The sequence below is a fragment of the Euprymna scolopes genome, chromosome 3 (assembly GCF_053919585.1).
Source record: "Euprymna scolopes isolate OS-2025 chromosome 3, ASM5391958v1, whole genome shotgun sequence".
Lineage (NCBI taxonomy): Eukaryota > Metazoa > Mollusca > Cephalopoda > Sepiida > Sepiolidae > Euprymna > Euprymna scolopes.
This window is the reverse complement of record NC_136484.1, coordinates 121,752,948-121,779,225: the sequence shown is the minus strand read 5'-3', so window position 1 is coordinate 121,779,225 and position 26,278 is coordinate 121,752,948. Positions and strand designations below refer to the sequence as shown.

General features: G+C 34.4%; 1 protein-coding gene across 2 annotated transcripts in view; it reads right to left on the bottom strand.

Annotated features, from left to right (window-relative positions):
* The window catches only part of LOC145258239 (cubilin-like), a 1,360,229-nt gene that overhangs the window by 277,818 nt on the left and 1,056,133 nt on the right, over positions 1–26,278 (bottom strand). For both annotated transcript variants that reach the window (XM_080116206.1, XM_080116216.1), the window contains exons 13-14: positions 23,775–23,899; positions 1,346–1,498 (exon numbers count right to left, since the gene is read on the bottom strand). In XM_080116206.1, coding sequence (XP_079972332.1) covers positions 1,346–1,498; positions 23,775–23,899 — 278 coding nt within the window. The remainder of the gene's footprint in view (positions 1–1,345; positions 1,499–23,774; positions 23,900–26,278) is intronic.

Sequence of the window (26,278 nt, the reverse complement as noted above, 5' to 3'; positions counted from 1 at the left end):
TTTTCTTTTTCATAGATAAAGTTAGAAGCCATTAAAAAATGATCGATCTTTCCTTAACTTTTGGACGCTACTGTATGTAAATATATACATATACATACATTATATATATATATATATATATATATATATATATATATATATATATATATATATATTATATATATATATATACACACTATGGATTCATCTTTGCAGTCGATTGCCATCCTGCCCAACTAAATCCCTATCATTAGCCCCCCCCCCTTAGTTCATCCCTCATATCCCTGTAGGTTGCTCTGCAAACCAGCAGCCAACTTACATGGCCTGAAGCAAACTTGACACATGAAGGCAAGTGTCTGCACCGGATTAACTGGGCCACTTTGTGGTATGGTGTCCCTGTGCATAACTGTACAAATCTTAAAGCTTGCAACTGAGTAGTACTTCCTACCACAAAGGTTGCGTCATCAGTAATCTATGATAACAGCATATTCTTTTCATTGTTTTGACTCGAGTATATATCCAACACAGAAAATCCACCGAGAACCACATCATACGACATAAAAACATAAGATATCAATAGATATATACGTGAGAATTAAAACAAGAGAAATAATATGCTGTTGTCATAGCCCTAGTCATCAGGTCGTAGGGGTAATGTTACATAGGGGTCTCTTTCCTATTATTTCATGTTGTTACCATATCCAGCTTTGGACAATAAAAAGCGCTCACATGTTTCACACTTCCAGCCAGCTCTACGAGCGTGTAATTCCTTCAGACCCTTTACAGATTTCTCTAAAGGTCTGCCTGTTTCAAGTACTTGGACTGATACCTTGTGACCCTCCGAGGCAACTCTTCGCCAATCACTTTTATTCTCGGCTATTTCTTCCCATCTCTCAACATTTATATATATTATTAATTTTACTTATAAAAGTTATTTATGTACATGTGTTTCGCAGTACTACAGCTCATCTGCATAGTTTGACTATTCCAGGACTCGAGCCTCGGAATATCTTAGGGCTGCGAGTTTAATCCTTCAATTTTCTCGATATTAACTCACTAAAATGTAAATATACACACATACGTATGTATTACAATAGAATTTATTATATAAAAGGGGGTTACATTCACATCCCTAGGATATTGTAATTTTTGTGTTCAACATATTTCCCTTCTCTCTCTTTCCTTTGTTCATCTTGTATTAATTTCCATTCGTTGTCATTAGTTACATCAGGTTTAATAATGATCAGACGGATCGAGAGGGGAAGGCATAGATAGCCACATCTTTCCGTTAAGGTGTGTAATAATTATAAATCGAGACTTATTATGGATATTAAAGTATAAAGCAGGGTGTAAAAGGTATACTTACACACGTCGCGTGATATGAAACGCATTTTAAATCCTCTGTAATCATAGGAATCATCTGTCTCAAAACGGATGAGTAAATTGCTGGATGTGCTAACGAAGGAAGGTCGACGGTTACCGCACCACTTGTCCAATGTCGGTGACGTCTCTTTCGTTCCTTAAAGAAAATAAAAATACTATTCATTTATCAAAATACACATTTTCCATGAAAGTCGCTACAGACAAAGCAGGACACCATTTGATATAGTCAGCAAAAATACTAAAAACGTAATTACACCACACACAAAAAAAAAACATGAGATGCCTAGTTACCTTAGGCTTAAAATAATAATAGAAGGAAACAATCACCTGGAAGAGAGTTCCATTAACCTGCAGAATAAAAAGAACTACTGAAATAGCAAGTTGTATTATAACGAAGTAACAAAACAGTGAAAAAAATTTGTTAATAAAATATTTTTTTAATATTTATTTAAAAGATGTTTTAATAAAATATATTGTTTGAGAAAATATATTGTTTAAGAAAATATATTGTTTAAGAAAATATATTTTTTTTAATTTTTATCTAAAAAAAAACATTTAATTGACAAGTTTTGAGGCCACTGACGATAAACTTATGCCTCGATAATCTTTACTCGGAAGTTGTATCATATCAATATTGGACCATTAATCGGGTTTCATATTCTCTCTAAGAAACTTATTTGCAAAAGAAAAAATAATGCCGTCTAGATCGCATCTGTTCAGTACGCCTTGTTTTCCCTCTTTCAAACGCTTTTTAGCAAATTGATACTCTTCCAATGTGAAAAACTATCGTCACTATTGAGATCGTGAAGGATCTTTGGCAAATCGTCTTTATTCATTTCGTTTGGAAGCGCGGGTTCTTTACCAGTAGGTTGATGAAGTGTTCAAACCATTTGCTAATCTGCTCCTTTTTTTGAGTTTCCCTTCAAGATTCCTCTATTTGCTGCTTTTCAATAGCACTGATTAATCGCAAACTTCTACCATGTCTGTATCCTAAAATGATCCTAATCCAAAACAAAATGGTTTCAGATCTGGACGTTCAACAATTGCTCATATCCTCGCGCTATGGCGATTGATAGGAGCTTGGTTTTCGCCTGCACACGAAAGAGCAGGCGTGTCCAAAATATTGTTATTGATCTTTATTTTGCTGATTACCTAGCGTTACTAACTGAGGAAATTGGTCAAGCCCAAGAAGTCCTAAGTCAACTGGATGGGAAAGCACGATTCGTGGGTTTGTACTGCAGTGACAAGAAAGCAGAGATATAGGGCTTCAATCACGTTGACCCAATTGTAGTGAAAGCACTTGATGAGACTCTGCTCAAAGTTGCCGAAAACTTCAAGTACCTTGGAGCATGGTGGGAGAGCACTGAAAGATTTTGAAGTAAGAAAACCACTGGCATGGCGTGCGTGTCACAAGTTAAGGGAGATATGGTCATCTACTCTCTCAGAAAAGTGAAAAGTAAGACTCTCTATTGCCACAGTAGAAAAGTCCTTCTCTATGGTGCTGAGGCATGGACTCTTACAAATAAGCTGAAAATGAGACTGGATGGCTGTTGCACACAGATGCTCAGGATGGTTCTCAATACATGGAGGAGCTACGCAACAAAACAACAGCTTTAGTGTGACATACTCAAGTATCACTAAAAGTTCAGCAGAGAAAGCTGAGAGTAGCCTATCACTACATGAGACACAGCAAAGAGGAAGTAAGCAAGCGAGTTCTTTGGATACCAACAATGGGACACCCAAACCGTCGTAGAAGAAGAATGACCTACATTGATAACCTGCTACAGGACACAGGATTGGAAAGTGTTTGGGACGCACGAGATCGAGAGAACTGGAGAAGTCGTATAGATTCGGTGATGAAGCGTCCTAAAGATGAGATGATTAAAAATATTTTTAAATATTATCTATGTTTTTAAAATATTTTAATTTTCAATATATGTACTAAATAATAAGATTCATAGCTATAATGATTATTTTGCTAAATACATTTTCTCTGAAGATATGACCCATACATTGAAAATCCATGGATTAATGAAACAACTTTCATTTTCTAATATTCCTTGTTTCAAACAATACATTTTTTGTCTAAAAATTCTATATTTTTACTTTACAGAATTTAACTATAAATCCTACGTGTATATATATATATATATATATATATATATATATATATATATATATATACTAGATTTATTCGTAACATGTTGTTTCCCAACTAATATGTATTCACTGATTTCTGCTGAATATTTATGAACTGATATATATTTTCAGGCATCTTGCGTTCCTAAAAATCAAAGTCACTTTACTTTTATTATTATTATTATTATGACTAGCAGTTCAGTCCAGCTTTGCTCACGCCCTATGTACTGTTCACAACTTTATGTGCATATATATATATATATATATATATATATATATTAAAAAGTTTCACTCATGTCCAGGTAACCTACATCTAAACTTTCAAGTTTTTTTTACCAAAAAATTGGCGGAGGAGTTTGCTAGAATCTGCAAAGGTCACCTCTTTCAACCTTGACCTTTTGCCAGCCAAATTTTCACCAAAAACTGATTAAAAGGCTTTCTGCATGTCTGAATACCTTTATGTAAAGCTTCAAATGTTTAGGCCCAAAATTAGCTGAATAGTTAGAGACCGCAAACGTCAAATCTTTTGAACTTCGATCCTTTGGTAGCCGAATTCCCGACCAAAAACCGATTACAAAGCTTGCCCTATGTCTGAATAAATTTTATGTAAAATTTCAAATGTTTAGACCAAAAATTGGCTGAGAGGTAATTATTTTAAAACTTTTACCCCAATTTTGATACCTTAACATTTGTTTTGGGCTCAAATCAAATTAAAAAGTTTGCTCCATGTCCAAAGAACCTACATCTAAAATTTCAAGCGTTTAGATCCAAAATTAACGGGGGAGTTTCGTAGAGTTTTCAAAAGGTTAGATCTTTGAACTTTAACCGCTTGAAAGCCAAATTTCTGGTCGAAAACTGATTAAAAACATTTTCCCAAATCTCAATACGCCTTATGTCAAATCTCGAGTCTGTAGACTGAAAATTGACAGAGTCGTTTGGTAGGGAAATATACACACAGACAATTTTACTTTTATAGATATATAGATTATTGCTATTTTTATTTCTATTATTATCATTAATATTACTAGTAGTAGTACTACTACCACTACTAGCAAATCCATGCCCCGTCCAGTTGCATTTAACTTGCGCTCCTGGAAAGATGATATCATACTGAAAGAATTTTTATACAACATTACCTCACAAAGGAGGAGGAAATGCCTGAGAGGGTGATATCCGGATAACAGAACATATACTCCGTTATACCCGATTGAGTTTTATTGTTCAACATTTACATCGATTAAACAATAAGAGAAAATAGAGGGCATTACATCTTGCCAAACTACGGTTACAAATACTGAAAGTTGATTTTCTATTTAGATACACGAACGTCTTTCCTCCTTTATTTAAAGTCTTCTCGTCTATTATAAAAAATGGATTTTGTCTCTAACATCGATTTGTCTTATAAACTATATTCGTTCAACCACAAAATTGTAAGAATTTTCTCGGTTCTCAACAAATTATTTGTTTGGCAAAATATTTCCAGACGAAAAAAAAAGTCAATTTCTAAAAAAGAGAATCTCTCTCTCTCTATATATATATATATAAAATAAAAGATTTACAATATCTTTTCTTACGAGTGTAAAAAAAAAATAAAAAACAGATCATGCGAACATTTGTTGCCAATAAAAAAAAATAGACAACTTTTTTTTTCTGATGCAAATCCTGTTGAGAAGTACGTAAGAGATGCAATCAATGATGTCTGTCCTTAAGTAAAGGCAAATATTGAAGTTATTTCACTGTCAAGATGAACAGTAATTTGTTGTATAGATTTAATTACGTTGAATCATTCTGAAGTAGTTACATTGGGCACGCAATCAATTGGAGTTGAATTTTGTGACAGATAGAAATACTGATATACAAGGTACTGTCCAATTCACTTTAATAATTGAAGAATTAATCACTTTACAAACTAGAAAGAAACAAATTGCATCATAATATTTATATAAAACACTTTACGCCTATATTATTTATTATCGTATTCGGTTTAATGTCTATTTTACATGCTGCCATGTGTTGGACCGCTTTTGTCAATTGAATTCCAGGCGGCGCCCAAGAAATTAATGCCATGGACTGAAATTCAGGATGTGCCAAGTTCAAATCCAGCTCTTTCTACAGAAAGAATTTTATCAACCCAACCCGTGATCTTGCGTCTAACCTCTTGAACAGGAGGTAAATAGAAATAACTTTCCTCTAGCCTTGTCCTTAAAGTACATAGAAAATCGATTGCATTTCAAGCTTTCAATGCAATTTTTTTTTTTTTTAGTTAAGGTAAGATTTTTATAAGCCAAATGGCATTCCTAATGTAAACAAATGATGTGATTAAGACCAGTATTTTTTTATTAAGATACCATCTCCAAGGCAATAATTCAAAGAGCGCTTTACCTGCTCTGAACTATTATAATTACTAGCGGGATCTGTGAAAATTCCGCAACTGCATCTTTCACATGTAATATATTGCTGCTGGACACTTTATGGACATTCAGTGTGAGTGGAGACCCCGCTATATTTTTGTAACCCTTTTGTATTAACTATAGAAGTATTTATAAAAGTATGTGATCTGGTTAATGCAGTGCCAGAATATAAGGTTATTACAGTTTATCTTCAACCTCCTTACATGAGTCTCTGACATATTTCCATTGTATGGACGCCCAGTGTGAACAGAAACTCCACAGTATCATTATCTTATCTTAAGACAACAGAAACTATACTTGGATCCTAGCCAGAAGACCTAGAAAGTATATTTAAATTTCAAGTACTGCTCAAAAGCGACATAATTTATTTTATATTTTTACATTGCGTCGGGAAAGCCTATTTATTAAAAAGGAGGATAAAAGGTGATAACATACTACAAACATTAAATTAACGTATTTATATACTAAAAATTTAATGTTTGTAGTATATTATCGCTTTCTATCCCCCTTTTTAAGTTGGGGGAAATGCTCTAGAGGTCTATCTAGAAATGGGAGAGACAGATTAGACCATTACTGAAAGTATTGAAAACCAATTAAACGCCGCATTTTCAAAGAGCGCATTTGAGGCTCATAATAAGCTCAGAAGAGTTACCTGGACCAGAGAGTCGGTGGATGTATATGCAGTATATGAGACCAGCAGGATTGGCTGGATATGCAGGATACAGCCTTGAAAAGACTGTTAAACTGGCTTTCGTAGGTGGTTTCTCTGACCGCATCTTTATGGAACTGCTATGGCATAAAAAATGGACACATGACACAACGGATAAAAGTGCTAAGTGAAACCCAGTGCTAAGTGACAGTCTTCTCGAGGGTGAAAGCTCAATCCTCAGTACGGGCGATACTAAGGATATAATTATGAATTACTTAAGACTTCTATACGGTCATCGTTGATGAATTGGGAGCAAGCATTCCGCATGATTTAAACAAAGTATTACATTCAAAATTGCACAACGATTTTAGAATTCAACAAGACACACGAATCTTACATCAGCCAAAATATTGTGAGAATAATATTCAAGATGAAAATTGTAGTTAGAATAATCCAATGCGAAATATTTTTGCCTTGAGACTAATTCATTTTTATAGATTAAAACAAAAAAAAATGAAACGTTTTTGACGAACCCACATTGTTTGCTATGAGCAATATTATGAACTTCAGAATGCTTGGTCAGAATCCAATCCATTTCTCTTGCCTTTTGGCTAGAAGCTAAGTGCATTATCTGTCCTGATACTGCATTTTATCTTTTGTTTTCTTGTTAACATTGGTCTTCCGATTCTTTTATTTTTAGAATGATATATTAAAAAGAGAGATCTGGTTAGCAATAATTATAATAAATGAAACGAAATGTAATTCATATCAGTTAATAGTTTTTTACTTGCAACAAAGGCTTGAATCAACACTTATCAAAATTCTCAATGCAGTTTTGTGACATCTTGATTACCGTTTAAAGTAGAGAGGAATTTGGGTATGGCCATGTACGATTCTAAGACTCAATCTTGCCATGCTTTACCTTTTTATGTTTTAAAAACGGGTTAGTTAACTCTTAATCGCCTGAGTTGACCCTAGCGGGAAATGGGTTTCGTTTTGTGTAGGACATTAACAATTTCTCTCTGTTTCATTTTACTTCAAAGTTCTAAAAAAATCAAGGGTTCCCTTGATCTCTATATGAGATACATAGATATTCGAAGATTCAATCACAGTTCTTTGTCTTTCAAACACCGAATTAGTGAAGAAGTTAGGAACATATATCTCACTCTACTTGACCATTTTAATATGGCATAGTATATCTTCTTTTTGGTTTCTTAATCTATTGGATTTCAGGACAAGAATTCATCTAGTCTGGTGGAGGGACCAGTCTCGAGCTGCTACCTGAGGTAACCTAACTTGGAGAAAGTGCACAATCCCTTGCAGAAACTAATGTAGGTTAGTAATATCCCATTTGCACTGCAAATACTATGTGATTTTGAATATTTTGTCAGGGTTTACTTCTAGAGAAATGTATCTTCATACTAAGTTGTCTTGACAGATCCTTGTACATAGACCTTACACACTCGAAAACAGTGTCTAGAAGGTATTCAAGTTCTGAACCATGTAGATTATTTAATGCCGACTAAGTTTATCAAATGGAATCCTATAGAAAAGATTTATATTTTTGGAAAACATCGTTCATATGGTAGCAAATGCGAAATAACAAGTAGAAACTTATTAATGCAATTGTGATTTATGTTTTCAGAAAACTCAAATTTACATTTTTCCTTTTGATGTTTCAAAGCAATTCTTAATATGTGAAAGAAATATATAATCCGGCATGCAAGTATATATTTCCCTACCGACATTTACCACACTAGTCAGGAAGTGGGATTGAAGCACCAGCATCCCAGAGAAGCAACACTCTGGCTTGCAAGAAGTGTCTGGGCAGCCCTCTCGGCATTGCCCGATAGGAACGCCTCAGGCGATTAGCAAAAAACGAATTCTCTTCTCAAAGAGAAGAGGATTAGTTAAAGCCTGGAAAGGTGCAACTCCTAAAACTGCATAAGACCAGAACCATACCACAGTCTAGATGGAATAGGCCATTTTAAAAATGGTGTAGATTCTCAGACAAAATCAATAACTGAAAATAATTCTCAGACCAAATGAATAATTTAAAAGAATAATTAATTTTGTTATATAGAAGAAGGAAGGCTCTGTATTAGTTCATAAGTGCACTTCATTTTATGCATTTTCTTTTTGGTCCTCATCTTTCAACTTTGTGTCACATTTTTCTATGATAGCGGGATACAGTCCCGATTTGCATTGTTGATAGAAAAGAGTAAAGGGCTGGAAATGATAGATTTCATGGTTGTGAGATATGACAAAGAAAACCTTCAGGTATTTTCTAATTAAATAAAATTTTAAAAAAAACTGAGTCGATCTGAATTAAACCGAATGCATGTAAAAACATCTATAAAACGAAATTGTTCGCATTTTTAAGTAAATACTAAAAAAGGCCTAAGCTATACTTTTTCGAAGAGTTAGAAAATGAGTAATGGCTGTGATTTTTGATGTTTGTTGTTGTTTATTTGATGAGGTGATCCTGTAATTATTTGTTGACATTAAATCATTTCAAGAAAAACGTTCACTCTTTGCCAAACGAGCGTGTGAGCGAAACGTTGTGCAGTTTCCCTTGTTAGACTCTCACACAAGGGTGACCTGAGAACTGCATTCAGCAGTTAACTGAATTGAGGCCACAAGTTCCGTTGATTTTAATCATATGAAATAACATTTCTGACGCAATCGTCTATCTGCATAAGAGTAATACACGTCGTAAGATGGAACACTCTTGCTGCATTGTCACATCAGGGTTGGGGGCTGTCGCTTGGATCATCCTTTCCTACCTTGATAGAGAGTAAGAAAATCGACTTTGAAATCTATCAAAACATTTCAACTTCTCTTCCCGGCGTCATCATTCTCACAAAAGACTGGTTGCTAGTCTTTCCTTGCGCTATCGTTATTTTCATGAAATTCTAAACTGAGCTCTGATTAATGGCCCCCTTCCAGTAAAACATTCGGTGCAACTACACTATTCTAGCGAAATTTGGAAAACAAAAACATCGACTAAAAAAGAGAAACAATATCTGACATTTTGAGTCAATTTCAACTAAAATGTAATTAATTTGCATGGCTGAAGTACTAAAATACTAACACATTTTTAAAACACAAGTTTTCGATCTTTATTGTAAAAAAAAAAAAAAAAAAAAACCCTCGCCATATTGTTTTGAGAACATGTGACAAGGGAAGTAACCAGAGTCGCTCATATTTATGACTTAACACACAATTCATTAAAATAAAATTGGCACTAGTTACATGCTGTTTATCCCTCATTGGAACCCCTCGACATTTTTAAGCTAAACATTTTATTTTCGCTAATCTTCGTCAAAAAATGTTTTCCTTAATAACTTTTTCTACGTTAGTATTTCTCGTAAGTTTTAAATATATTAATTCTTGTAAAATCACAATTAAATAGAGACAATTAGTTTGCCTTGAAATTCAATATACAAAATTGACAATTCGGTTATTATAGTATAGTTACCACCAAACTTTCTTGACACGAGCTCGTTTAGCTAAAACCACTGTAAATGAATTTTCTTTCTTCCTCGGGCCTTGATAAGTGGTGAATCCTATGTATAAAAAAAATTCTAGATTTGGACAAGACACAGCTGAAGAAAGTCAGAGGTTAAATCGGTTGAAAGGTTGTGCAAATAGCACTACAGATGAGAACTCTAGTTTGAATAATTCCAAAAATGTAAACTAATATATTCGAAAAATGAGGATAACCTGTCTAAGAAGGTTGATGATAGCAAGCTGGAAGTATTGTCATGTCAAAATTACTTAAATACTACCGCATTATTAAAAAAAAAAAAAAAAAAATAGTTTTCGATCTTTCGATGGAGAGACGCTAAAAGAACCAAGTCATCTAACCAGGGTCGCCGTTTCCGTGCGATAGCGATAGATGTTTGAGGAAGTCCCACGTGATGGAACCGATTGCTTCATTAGTCTCCACGTTGTTTTGGTTTGGAATACAAAACTGTAGAGAAGACCGACGTATTTTCATGGCCTGCGACCTTCCGCTGACGTTGCCACACGTCCAAGTTTGTCACCGGCTCAGTTATTGACGTTGGCGCAAATATGTCAGCACAAGTCCCCCTCCTATATAAGTGACTTCAGAAAGGAAACAAAGTTTCAAAAGGAAACAACGTCAGGCGGCTTGCTTTAAGGACCGACTGGGGGCTAACGATTTCCACGGTCTGTATTAGATATATAAGTCATGATACATGAAATTAAAGTACTATTCAAGATACTTGGTAGACTATTGACTATCAAGATCAGTAGCCGATGAAGGCTGGCGAGTACAATAGTCAAAATCTAACACAAAACGACGCAAACAACAAGAAACGTAACTAATGTACACAGCTTAATAGACTTAGCCTTTCCACATTTTCTTTGATGTTCAAACGAAATCAAACAACTTCAAACAAGAATGATTTGGCTTTGAAGAAAAATATTGAGAGCATAATGGTTGACAGCTCTGTGCATGGCTTTTAGTAGTCAAAGCTTCATAATTAAAAAATAAAACATACATTTTTCAGATAAGTCCATTCGATCAGCACATTTAGCCATGAAAATGCTATGTCGAACTAAAACATGACAGACCAGAAAATGCTATGTCGAACTAAAACATGACAGACCAGAAAATGCTATGTCGAACTAAAACATGACAGACCAGAAAATGCTATGTCGAACTAAAACATGACAGACCAGAAAATGCTATGTCGAACTAAAACATGACAGACCAGAAAATGCTATGTCGAACTAAAACATGACAGACCAGAAAATGCTATGTCGAACTAAAACATGACAGACCAGAAAATGCTATGTCGAACTAAAACATGACAGACCAGAAAATGCTATGTCGAACTAAAACATGACAGACCAGAAAATGCTATGTCGAACTAAAACATGACAGACCAGAAAATGCTATGTCGAACTAAAACATGACAGACCAGAAAATGCTATGTCGAACTAAAACATGACAGACCAGAAAATGCTATGTCGAACTAAAACATGACAGACCAGAAAATGCTATGTCGAACTAAAACATGACAGACCAGAAAATGCTATGTCGAACTAAAACATGACAGACCAGAAAATGCTATGTCGAACTAAAACATGACAGACCAGAAAATGCTATGTCGAACTAAAACATGACAGACCAGAAAATGCTATGTCGAACTAAAACATGACAGACCAGAAAATGCTATGTCGAACTAAAACATGACAGACCAGAAAATGCTATGTCGAACTAAAACATGACAGACCAGAAAACGCTATGTCGAACTAAAACATGGCAGACCAGAAAATGCTATGTCGAACTAAAACATGACAGACCAGAAAATGCTATGTCGAACTAAAACAGGACAAACTAAAAATATTATTTCAAGCTTAAGCATGACACACCAGAAAATGTTATTTCAAATTAAAATCTTACAAAAAAAAAAAAAAAAAACCTAAGCGATATAGGCCAAGAAAAGTCCATTGAAAACTAAAACGTGACAAATCAAAGAGGAAAAAAATAATAAAGCGTTACAAATTACACAATACTATTTTAAACAAACATGACAGAAAGAAGGACGGCTAGGCAAAACTTATTTTTAAACTTTCAGATTTAATATATCAACGTTTTTCTTAACAGACTGTAATGGAATACTTCAAACTGAAGAGATATAGCCTATGAGAGTCTTATCTCAAGTTAGGATCAAAGCGTAGTATCTGTTCTGTCTGTTTTTCTCCCATCCCTAGTGCTTCATTTGTGAGAGCTTTGCAACAAAAAAATTAGCCATCCTTGGCTTTCACTTTCGCGAGGATGAAGTAAATAGGGAGCTTCAGATGGATGTTTAAGATTCTATACGTTTCTGGAATCTGCATGTTTAGTGATGAAGGGAATCTTTAAGATGGAAACGTGGACGAATAGACAGACAAAGCCGCTACTGAAAATGCAACATCACATCTCCAAAGTTTTCTAGATAAATGTTTGCATTGTCCAAATCAATATAAATTTGTGTGAACATATTTTATGTCTCGTGAACATTAATAAATCAAAGAACAGGTTGCTTTTGACAGACTAATTTGTATTCGGCGTTACGCCTCAATACATCCTACAAGCATTTATCTAGAAAAATCTAAATTTTGTATTTACATATGTCCTAAATAACATATAGTTTCTTTTTCTTCATCTGTTCTGAACAAAAGCCTAGGCTAATAATGGTTAAGCAATAGAAACAATAGTATAATGTTATAAGTGCCAGCAAGCAAGCCATTCGTCTCAACCGGTTTCATATCTGCGATGATAATGGTAATAGCAATTCCAGGGTTCGTATAGATTTTCAATGTCCATTTCCAAGGAATTTAAAGGACTTTTCAAGACATGTTCAAAGTTTTACAAGGTTTTCTCCAGACAAAATTCAAGTTTCCAAGACAAAATTTGAGTTTTTTTTTTACAATCCACAACGATTTGAAAAAGTGGTAAAAACATCAAATATACAACAAATTAATGTTGCCATAGTCAATAGCAGTTACTTTGCAATGTACCTGCATCATTTATAGTGTTTTTTAAAAGTATTTTTAAATGCTTTTTATTTCCTCTCAAGTATTAACTCTTTACGGCTTTCAATTTCCCACTAAGATGGCTGCCGTCTTGTCCATTTTTTTTTTTGGCCTAATTTTAAATTATCACTTTTTTTTTTTAATACGTTTCCCTTGGAGACCCATCCTCACAAAGAAAGCATTTTAGAGAAAGGGTGGAAGTAATTTTATTTATGGCGGTCGCCATTACTACTCCCGAAAAATAATATATATATATATAATTCTGAGAACAAAAACAGACGGAGATTTCAATCTTTATCATGAAACTACCCGAGGGTGTAAGTATCAAAGGGACGTAATTCATGTATCCACCATACTATGCAATTTCAGAACAATTTCGATTTTATTTTCAATATTTTAAAAATATTTTAATGGTATCTTTATTGATACTTTAAAAAATAATTTAATCGTATTAATTTCAAGTTTATTTTTTAAATTTTGAAACAAATTTTGACTGGACATAAAGAATACGATTTTCAAGACCTTTTTTCAAAACATTGTCCATATTTTCAAGGATTTTTGAAGGTAATAATAGAACAGACTTTTCATGGCAAAAGTCAAAATTCAAGGACTTTTCAAGTTAGTATAAACACTGAATTCTACTACGCCAAGTTTGCCTGCTCTCAAATAATCAATGACACAATGTTTATACTGTTCACTGGTATATTAAATCTTATTCTAATAAGCAAAAATAATGAATCATGGTAGTTTTAATTACTACATAGAGGAGGACGTGACCATTCGTTTGCGATTCAAGCTCATGGTAAACCGATAAATCTTGAAAAGACCAAACACACACCTATATATATATATATATATATATATATATTACCAATTATATAAAATATTTTATTAAATTGTTAAAATCATTTTTTTTCATTTCTACATTTGGTTTTCAATGTTTTACAAATCAACTTTATGAAATCTTTTCAAAGATGTGATATATATGTATATATAATATGTATGGAAATGTTACAAATGTGAAAAGGAAAACTCCGTAATGAATAACTATTTTAATAATTTTTCAAACCATAAAATGTTGTTTGCGCATGCGTGGAGAAAGATTTTTTCCTTGATAATCATGTACATTTCCTTATCCTCATTTGATCTCATTATTTTGGAAGCCGTTTGCATCGCAATTATCAGGTCTTTCCTTATTAAACAAACGGATTATTCTTTCGTGTTGAAATAATCTAAATAACGTGCTGGTATCACTTTAACAAGAACATTAATCATAAAACACAGATAATATTAACCTCACGCGTCAAGTTGAGAACGTAACAGTCATTAAACAGTCCGCCCGCACGGTATTTTGTCGACTTTTGTTGACTCTGGTGATATTAGCCTCGAGCGAGTTAAATAACTCATCCGAATAATGTTAATCTAAATAGAATCCATCTTGCTATCCAATTTCCAAACGATTAAGAAAATTTGCTTATTTGCTGTAATCTTGGGCCAAGCATACGGCGTTCACTATTACTTGGCATTAATAAATTTTTCAAGTAATGATGCAGTGGGTTATTAGGTATAATTGACAAAATATGACATTAAAGGGTTGGATGGCTGATGGCTTAATTATATCACATACAGAGATTTTAGACTAAACTAATTGCTTCATGAACCTTAGTGAACCGAGAATATAATCTAAACTCTCGGTAAAGAAGCTTGTTAATATTTATCTCCCTCACACGGCGAGTAGATGCGACACAAGGTCGGAAAGTGAGATCTGAGGCGCCAGCGTTGTGGAGGAAGATCACTCTGTGTAAAAAAAAAAACAAAATGCCTGTGTCGTCCTATAGACATTAATTGGAAGGGACGCCTCAGATAGATAGCAGTAAACTTAAAGAATGAGAAGGCAAAGCCTGTTAAGGTGGACTTCTTAGGAGTTACATAGAACCCTATCTTCTTAAGGGAGAATATGCGACCAAAATAGTGGCCTAGACTGGTGACTGAGGTCCAAGGTAAAACTTTGTACAGAGGCCTGGAAATTAAGTAGAGTAGCTTAGTGTAAACAGAAGCAATTACTAATTAAGGAAGTACATTTCAAGTAATTACACCACTTAAAGTGGTATGAGTTGCATATCATCGCCTCTTTTTTATGTATATATAACTCTTCATTAAAGAATCATCATAGACTGGATATGTCATTATGCAAGAGGCAATGTTTTAGTTACCGCAAATAGTCTGAATACACACGAATACAACTCTTTTTCAAACGATGTGTAGACTGCATACTCAATTCCTGAAAGAGATAATATTTATTAGTTTCACGACGTTCAAGCAACGTTACCACGTGTTCTCCAAGTCTCAAAATAAAAATTCACCATTTCTTTTTGCTGTAAAGTATGATAAACCCTGTATAACAGTTCATTGCCGATTTTCCCCTCAGAAAACAAATGACTGTCCCCATCTCTTCTAGTATACTCCTAATGAGACGGTAACAGCTCCGATACTCCATGTACCAAGGGCAGACAACAGCCCCTCTAATTTTTTTCATGTAGTAGATAACTTTACTTTTTAATTAAATATTTTTTGCTTTTTATTTTATCAAACATTCGCCAAAATAGGCCCCTTTTTGCACGCATATTTATGATAAACGAATTTATTTTAAACTGACATGGTGTCCTGCCTTGAATTAAACGTTGATACATTTGTCTGAAAAAGTATACTAAAATTAATTCCGTATTAAAATATAGTATTCAGGCAGACAGGTATCAAATCTCCATTAATAATAGGTCTTTCCTTTGTGACCGACATGACACAAAGTTTCGGAAATATTAGATGATTGATATGCTGTATGATTTGGATTCTGTTCTCATCTTGAGTCTTATTCTCACAACATTTCGATGAATGTAACCTCCGACCTTCTTCAGGTGTATATTATAAAGCTTTGGAATCTTTCTGTTAAACTTTGTAATGGGTTCCAATCGAAAATTCGTACAAATTCCTGAGTTTGATAGAAAGATTCTTATGTTCGAGAAGACACACTTAAAGAATGTTGGAGGTTACATCGGCTGAAATGTTAAAAACAATCAAGATGAGAACAGTAGTTAAAATAATCCAAAGCTTGACACTACTTTCTAATATTCAGAAAAAAATCAGTAAATAAAAGCAAAAGGAATTAGCTATTCATGAAATTGATAGATCGTTAAGCTAGAAACACGCTAGTGAACTTTATTCTTACGATTAAACTAGTTTAAATTCAATAAGTTTTTCAACCAAAAGAAAAAAAGCAAGATTATATCTAATCAAAAGTAGGAGTCTTTTACATTTTTATGGACAATTTTATTTTGTAAGAAATATAAGTGCAACCCAGTGTTTTAATTACACTACAAGTACGCCATGAAATAAATAAAATAGTTCAAAGGCACTGATAAAAAAAAACGAATGATGAACTGACAATCAAAAGATACTCATGACTACCTTCATGTATGTCAATTTACTGGTGTAGATAGTTACGATCGTGTCTAGACAGGAAACTTCTTCACTGCAAATACTATTGAATAAAGAATGGTCAGAATATATGTGGCACCTAAAGAAGGAGTTTATTTGTGGCGATATAACATACTATCTAATACGAGATCATAACACCTCTGCTATCTCCGAAGAGATGAAAAAATTAGCGTCACGTTTTGTAGAAGCATTGGCTCTGTCATAACATCCACATTGTAAGTAAACACTACGACCAAGAAAACTATGTGATCTCTTATGGCTAGAATTAATGTGTGCAACAATGTACTTCTTCGATCAAAAACAATTGCTGACCCAAATGATATTTCCATGATCGTCTTCTTTCATCTTTTCCTCTGCCGTGTCCTCGTCTCTCATATCGGCGAGTCAAGAGGTGCGCAGTGGCTCACAAGTATAAAAATAAAACAGTTTTAAACAGAAATTTCATCGCTAATTGCAGATTAAATATGCGCGTCTTGGTTATATCGGTCCACGTTTCTCCCAGACTGAATGGACGTATCTTATTTTAAATTGCCCGAGCATCTCTAGAATTGATTCTGGCTGACGATCGTTCTGTAACTTTTAAATTTAAAATAATATTTTCAGTAGTCACCCATCCTTAAGTTTGAAACATGATTTTCGTTGGACCGTCATCCTTACGTTTGAAATAAAATTTTTATGCCTGAATTCGCAGATTGAATGAACGCATTTCTTACATTCGTGTTAGGATCTTTACAAGAAAAACTGTTCAACGCTCAGTCTATCACGTTTGAGATTAAAACAGCATATTCATTACCCAGCCTGTCTGTCTGTCACACATAAATTTGAGATAATATATTCATTGGTCAGTATGTTCGTCTGTCACGGGTGACATTTTCATTAGTAAGTCAGTTCATTTGTCAACCATAAGTTTGAAAAAGCATTTCTATTGGTCAGCTTGTCCATCTGTCACGCATAAGTTAGAAATAACATTTTCATAATCAAGCAGACAGATTAAATAGACGTATCTTAAGAATATCGTTTCTTGTTTCACTAAGTGCTTATATTCTTTGCTTCGTACTCAGACCAAACAAAGCCGATTTGATTAATAGACGGAGTTGTTTCTCTACGGCGTTTTCAAACTTTGAGATTAACTTTGTCATTTTAACCCTGAGCTCATCCGCCATTAGCTATGTACAGCAGTTTTGTCATCTAAAGTATGCCCTGCTCACTTAAGATAAATACAAGGTATTACCAAGTAGATAGATAAAGGGGAGAGGGGGGAGTATTTTATGTCTTGTTTTAAGACAGTTTACAGACGAGGAAGTGACGGCGTGATCGCCTCTACCACAGGAACACTACTCTTCCGTTTATGAAAATCTTTTCGTTGTGTCAACTGATAAAATCGCCATGACTTCCGCCAGCACAGGGTGCACCGGATATCCGGTTTTATGGCAGTCATCTGCCGTGTTTTTCGAAAGAGCGCATCAATATTATCAAAAACTAAAATGAAACAAAGATAAACACATTTTTTGACCGTTCCTTCTGTCATTTTTAACGGAAATATATAATCGGATCAAATTAAATATCTAATAAAGTTTAATTTAAAAATAAGCAATAAAAGCCGATTAGCATATCTTTAAGCATACGTTTCGTCAATCTAATTTGAAATTATTTAATTAGAGTTCATTATAAGTCTTAGGTATGTTTTACAACTCGTCCATGCGAAATGCAGACTCAATGGTGTGAATATTTGCCCGGTCGTAAAATACGCTTGAATATGATATTTATTTGATGCAGATTTCGTATTTAGCATTATACAGAACATTCTCTATTGATTATTATATTGTACCCAATATTTAGTAGTGGTGTCAAAAGTTAAGGATTTGGGTGCCATCAGCTAGAAAAACAAATCAAAACAGTTCTCCAACGTTATTTGTTTCCATTTGAGCTTAATCTATATGCATATCAAAACTTTAAAAATTAACAGAGTTGCGCTGCGTATAAGGTACACGTTTAATTGACTCACGCCTGTCAAGTTACAATTTTGACCCTTTATGCAGATATTTATAGAGACTAAAATCGAATTTGTTCCACCGGTCCCAATCCTCCATATATCAAGTTTCAAGTCTAGACCAAAAACTAACACTGGTTTAATAGAGACCGTTGCATACACAAACAACGTTACTTTAGATAATTATCGACAAGCCAATCTCGATGTCTAGGAACCTTCAATCCAAGAGCTTCAACACCTTTTTGGTATATTGCATCTCTTACTGTCTCCCAATCACAATCTGAGAAATCCATCTGGTTGAAAACAGATTTCAAGGAACTTCGTACGACTGGATCCTTCAATTTGGAGACATCAATACGCTTAGGCACTTTGACTCCATTGAAACGACTTTTTTTGAGAACTAATTTTCAGTTTAGCTCTGACCATTAAATGATCAGTACCACAGTCGGCACCATGCATTACTCTTACTTTGCAAAAATTTCCAACATCACCACGTCTACACAGTATGTAATCAAGCAAATGGCCATGTTTAGACTGGGGATGGAACCAGGTCTCCTTGTTTTTCTGGTGGGAAAAAGTGTTGGTGATAACAAGATCTAGTTCACCGCAGAGATGGAGGAGCAGCATACCACTTCAATCGACTCTACCAATGCCATATGGACCCAATGGAGACCAAGTCTCATTGTCTGATCCAACCCGTGCGTTGAAGTTACCAAGAAGCACCAAACTCTCAGCACTTGGCAAACCGGTAATAACAGATCTAAGCATATTATAAAAGGAAGTAATATCCTCTTCAGACGAAGTAAGAGTCGGCGCATAGACAGAAAGAACATTCACGGAACAACCAGCAGCAAGGGGAATACTCAATCTCATTGCACGGTCATTTATGCCAACTGACTGAAGAAGTAAGTTCTTAACTGCAAAGCCAACACCAGCCTCACGCCTCTCCTTTTCAGATCTACCAGACCAGAAGATCGTGTAGCTCGACTCACGCTCAACCAGTTGATTCTCACCTTCAAAACGAGTCTCAGAGAGTGCAGCAATGTCTATATTGTATCTTTGCAATTCCTTAGCCAAAATTGCAGTCTTCCGTTCTAGTCTTTTACTATTGTCAATAAGTGTTCTCACATTCCAACAACAGAGCTGGAGTGGGTGTCGGTTAGTATAACATCTTCTGTTCCTGTTAATATGCACAGCCATCAGCTGCATGTTGCTGACCAGCAGGTCAAAGTCAGCTTTGTTTAGAACACATTTTCTTGTTCCCAACTAAATTCTTGCGTGAGCAGTGCTATCCTCAAAAGGCTGCTCAGTCAGAAAAAGCCCCACCCAAGCAAACAACTAAGTATTGTTGTGAAAAGCGATGTTAGGATAGGCTTTTTGTCACCTGTGAGCAGATTAGTTATTATATGCTTCCAGCCTGTCAGGCCAACACGCGTCACAAGTTTCCATCACCATAGGACTTTTTAAAAAAATTTAATTTTTTTTTTTTAGACAAATGTCTGTGGGAGTATTTGTACAAAGATGTTATTACAGAGATTTAGATTTGTATGACAGCTAGTCTCTCTCTCAGTTCAAGATGTTAGTCCAGCAACAAGCAAGAGCAAGAGAGCCAGCAACAAGTAAAACTGCAGACCAGCTTAATGCGGGTACTGATCTTCCACTTTATGCTTTTTTTTTTTTTTTTAAATCAGGAAGTTGCTTCTCCTAGAGAGGTTGCCTACACCATGGTTTGCGGGAGCCCTCTCCACCCCAATACCATTCGATCTATGTCTAGGACTTAAGTTGCTGGTCATCAGAGCATACTCCATATGTCTGGAGGTTTCTGTCAGGGTTATCTCACCCTTAGCCTTTGGTTAAAAACCTTGGCCCACAAGGCAATGGGGGACCAGTTATATGGTGCAAAACAGTCACTGTTCATCAGAGCCCCAACAATGAATAAATAAAAACAAATCCAACATGCAATATGTAAAACAGGCAGTCATGAATCTCCGTGTTTGTTAATTTAGTTTTATATACACACACACACACACACACAGCATAGTCATGGGAAATAGATGTTTTTTAATAAATAAACTAAACAGTTTAAAGACTGCCTTCCTCACTCCCTGTCCCTTACTAAAGTAGAACAGGGAGCGTTCTAAAAACACTCGTTTCCCGTGACCCATCCCCCCTCTCTCTCTCATATATATATATATAACACACACACACACACACACTAGAAGACTGCCCGGCATTGCTCGGTCGTAAAATACGCTTAAATATGATATTTTGATTAATGTAGATTTCATATTATATTTGACTCGGTATATAGTAATGATTTTAAGAGTTTAAAAAGGACTCGTGTGCCACCAGGGAGAATCGAAACCAAAACCATTTAGCTTATGATTTAATTTTTCCTCTGACCTTAATACTTTAGCTATGAAGACATGTTTGCTGCAAGGCTAAAAATGAAAATATGAACCAATAGCTATTACGTTACGCATGCATATTCGCAATTCCGTCGTTTGACCCTCATTTGGTAAATTCCATTTTTTAAATTTTCACTTTTGCACCGATTTTCCCCGACTAAAACCCAAATATAAAGTTTCGCATGGGTTCGAATACCCTATATATTAAGTTTCATGTCTGTATACCAAAAACAGACAAGAGTTTAGTAGGCAAAATTTTAAAAACATATACGCATACCTAAATATATATAGAAAAAGGTTTGTATTTACTATAAACTTTTTACGCAAATATTATGCAAGTATAAATCATGTAGAATATCTGCATGAATATAATTATACATAATTGTTAACTAAAGATGATCATCCAATAAGAAAACTGAAAAACTAATAGGGAATTAATTAAAATGAATGTTTAAAAGAATATGCAAATTAGCTAGATCTTTTGCAGATGAATGCACTTCAACGACCCATATATAGCAAAGTTTCATTTTCTTTTTAAATAAATTAAAAAAAGGGTTTTAATATGAATATACACACAAAAAAAGAAAAGAAAAGAAATTAAGGAGTATACATATATACATCGACACACAATTGACCAATATCTAACATGATATTCAACCATATATTTCCTAACCTGGAGAAGCATGGTTCCTTTTCTTAATTTCTTGGTTTGCCCCTCCTCCATCAAATTTAGTGTAGAATGATCATAGTTTAATGTCATTCTAGTTTTTAGGGCAGTTAACAATTAAAATGTTATGCTACGGAGATAAATACTGTGCAGATGTTTTTAAAGAAGATCCCATGTTGAAAATAATTAAAAAAAAAAAAAATACTTACCCCACCATAAACTCTAATCTTAAAACCCCTTCATCACCCAAAAATCTCATGTAAACATATTAAACACCCTGAGTTCGATTGATCAGCCTATCCTCAAACAAAATCCTTGTAAAACCACACATAATTGTTTAAAAATGTAAATCTTCATCCTTAAAAACATTGTTTCCCATAGCAATAAATAAATGGCCTGAAAATGAGATGATTTTACGTTAAATGCATATGCAGAACTTATCTTCTCTAAAATCTAAAATAATTGTTTGGTTATTCTTCAAGTTGAACATGAATAAAGATAGATAAAATATAAAATAAGGTAAAAAAAATTACAAAACATGTCCATTAGCAAAAGAAACATCCTAAGTGTACGTTTGTGATGCGGGGGGGGGGTTTCGACTATATATATATATATATATATATATATATATATATATATATATATATATATATATATATATGGTATTGGCCAAGCTTAACTTCAGTGATATGGAGAGAATTGGTCTGTTAACATGATTGTGCCATATATATATATATATATATATATATATATATATATATATATATATATATATATATATATATATATGGTATTGGCCAAGCTTAACTTCAGTGATATGGAGAGAATTGGTCTGTTAACATGATTGTGCCATATATATATATATATATATATATATATTGACCATTTTGGGAAGGCGAGGCGCTCTATGTACCGCAAGATAAAATACCAGGTTGAGAAATTGGCGCGGTTTATCCTTCTCTGGAGATTAGATGGGCTCCCTTAAGCCGTGGTAGGCACCTCGTCTAGTGATGGCGTCACGATAAAAAATACCCTTGGAAGACCTGGCGAAGCATCACCTATTCAGCTACCAACAAGATTTAAATTACACTACAAACTCGTGTACTCTTGTAGTGAGTTCAATCTCGGCTACGGTCGCCCTGGATGGATGATGTGTGTGTAAAGACTTTCCACGTGCGTATAGGTATTATAAATTTTGACAAAATGAATTAGAATATTAGGAAAATAAAACTAGTTTATAACTTCCGCGACTTGAATAATTTCGTTTCGATTAAAAAAACGTTTTGAATTACAAAACTGTTACATTAGTTTCATTATCTTAAAAATATTATCGTAACAAGAAAATTGTTTTATAGAGGGGCACATGTAAATTAACACTTTCCACTGAATCGTTCCCCAAATTAAACAAAAAAAAATCAGGTTCTACTTTCTATTAGGCAATTACATCTGAACATCGGGAAAAACTTGGTTGAAAAAAACAAAACAAAAAAACATTTAGATGGGTGGTGAGTTTTATAAATAAATTTAACGTAAGAAAGATGACCCCCCACTCTATCGTTTAACGATAGTTAAGATTAGCAGTAAAAGTCTATTAAGTTTTAGTGGCTACCAGTTAGGTTTAGAATCAGGTCAGAAGGCAATACCTAATATGCTAATAGTTTATTGGACAAAAATGTTTTGAAAGATAATATTAAGGAGATTGAGATGCAGCTATATCACTTGAAATATGATGGAAAGTGTTCATGCTTTTGATTTTGTCCTTACGAAAGTCAATATTGGGTACAGAATTGTCTTAGAATCGGTAAGGGGAGACAATATAAAACAAAATAACCGAAATAAAGTTGCTGTTCAAAAACACATTTAAAGATGATAGTAACCGAAAAATATATTTACAGACACAAGAAATAATATAGACAAATGCAGACAAAAGTGCTTACTATGTCACTTAAAAAAATTAAACAACAATGATTCGAAATACTAAAAGATTAAAATAAAATGAAAATATATCAATAAATAGTGTAAGCTTATAATAGTATCTTGAATTTGGACAGATCGTAGATAAACAAAAAACAAACAAACAAACAAAACGAAACATTTGACTTACCGTCATGGATCTGGACCGAATCGTATACACATCCTGGGGAATCTTCTACTTCAAAGTCCAACACTTGGAGCTCCACTATGTCAGAAGTCTTATAGGCGGCTATACTCCACCAACAGCTTAAATTTCTATTAAAAGAAAAACATTTCAATTAAATTTTTATAATTAAAAAAAAAAAAAAAATTTTTTAAGTTATAGTCAAGACTAACTGCGCTTTTTGAAATCTGGTTTCTGCTCCATACATAGGGGATGATTTTCCTGTCTGCTTAACCATATCTAATTATGCAGTCGAATGGACAACAAATGCACGCAGTTAAAATGAAGCAGAAATGTTGACTATACCCAACGGAAAAATTGTTTATAAGTACATAACTTTCAATCGGATCTAAAAAAATATTTTTTTCCGATATATTCATCTACTTCAGATAAATTTGCCGCATGAAACCGCCGATAAGTCGATTGAATAATTTTTCAGCCTTTGGTCCTAGTGTTTATACCAGCTGAATTCTGCTTTGCTATCTGATGCCTAGTTCCTGGTTTGATCCATCAGACCCTTCCTTGTTGGAATGAGAAAAGGGTTCGGATCGATAACAGGAAGTTACTCCTGCTAGGTATTACCTCTCCCTTTGAAAAGGGAGTGGTCCATTGTTTCTATCGAGATGGTGACTTATTGTCAATAGCTTGAGACGTCCCTACCAAGGAATGTTGACTGGCTTCTTCTCGGCTATTTTTGTTTCTGGTCAGAGTGCTCCCTTTAGGGAGTTAGTTTTCCTTCCAGCTTCCGGCCTGTTGTCATATTTTACTGCGTTGAGAAACACTTAAATATAGCCAGTTAATCCGAAAAAGAAAGCGACAAACCGGGTATTACTGCTCTTATCTTGTATTTTCTTTCATTTCTTATCATTAATATGGCGAGTATCTTCTTGAAGCAAAACCGCACTACTTTTAATATTTGAATTATTCGGGTTCTTCTCACTCTTTAGATGATAGTCCCAACGTTTCAGCTAATGTAACTTCTTACGTTTTTTAAGTGTATCTTGTCAAACTCCGAGAATTTTTAGGATATTTCGGACAGAATCTTTTATTTAATCCACGGCGACAGATTGCTTTCATCCTCTCAGCCATAACACAGAAGCCTCAAGTAATTCGTAATTGTATTAGTTTACTGAGGATCAAACATTCACCCCCAGAGGTAACTTAAACCTGATTATTATTTAACATGTTCATCCGTTGAATCAGATATCGTTTCTATGAGAACAGTAATCCGAACAATCTAAATAATACAAAATATTAATCTCCATCTCAAAAATTCCGAGAAAAATGCTCAAACTGTCATTAAACAAGACAATATTTTAACAGATGTTTATAAATTTCCGACAAACATCATGGACCCTTATCAGAGAAGAGGGCGGCGACAATGTTCTAGTGGTTAACGACATAGACTGGCGGCCTGGGTGTCCCAAGTTCGAATCCACTTGGTTCCATAAAACTCACTTTCACTTAGAAAGTTTGCAACCTTTACGTGATTCCTCACGTAATTCCAATATCTTCCTAGAAAGTATTCTGACTGGATTCATACAATATAACGATGACTAGAGAAAAATGGGTCGAATAGTAGTCTTTTCAGTCATCTCTTGAGCTCGTGTAAGACTTTGAATAAAAAAAAAAGCGACTTGACCGAGTTAAAAAAAAATAGCATTGAAATTAAATCTATTCACTATTAACACCTTACATCTTATTTTCTCCCCGGCTATAATTTAAATGCTATTAATATGTGTGCTGATATGTTCAATGCCTTTTGCGTATATCGTATCGGTTATTCATTTTTTTCTCGAGTACCTGGAACAGAGATTGAACTCAGAGGGTCAGGGTAGACTTCAGTTTAAAAACATTTCCTGATTCCATTTTTGTCTACGACGTCAAGTGTCTAGTAAGACATTGTATTTTCTGACAAATTTAGGATATTAAATTCGAGAAATTATCAACCCGGACAATGCCTGACGATTAGGTTAGCATCTATTCCTTATCTTACTTATACTCGGTGACGATAAAGAAATTTTACGAGTCATTTATTACTTCCGGTTCGCAGCGTCATGATAAAATTTTAAAAGGAAAGGATAAAACTTCCGTTAATCTATTTAAGCTTCTTAGGTCAAAGTGACATGAAGTCGCTACGCAGGAAAGGGTCATCAGAGATAAATGCCCAGCTTGGCATTGAGCAAACACGGCCCAAGGGGAGATAATTCGATTGCCACTGATGTTGAATCAGGGGAAAATTACCGTTGTATGTTGGCAGCCATAAATTGAGCAATAAATTTACTGTGTTATCCATGTCAGATTGGCAAGCACACAGTTCCTATGATATGTCAGGTATTCATTAATTCTAATATGGTTTGGGATGAGAAAACTAATTTTAATCTCAAACGTGTAATAAAGTCTATTTCCAAGTAATGAGGTCTATTCTGCCTTCTTGGCATTAAAAACACCAACCGTTAAACTACAGAACC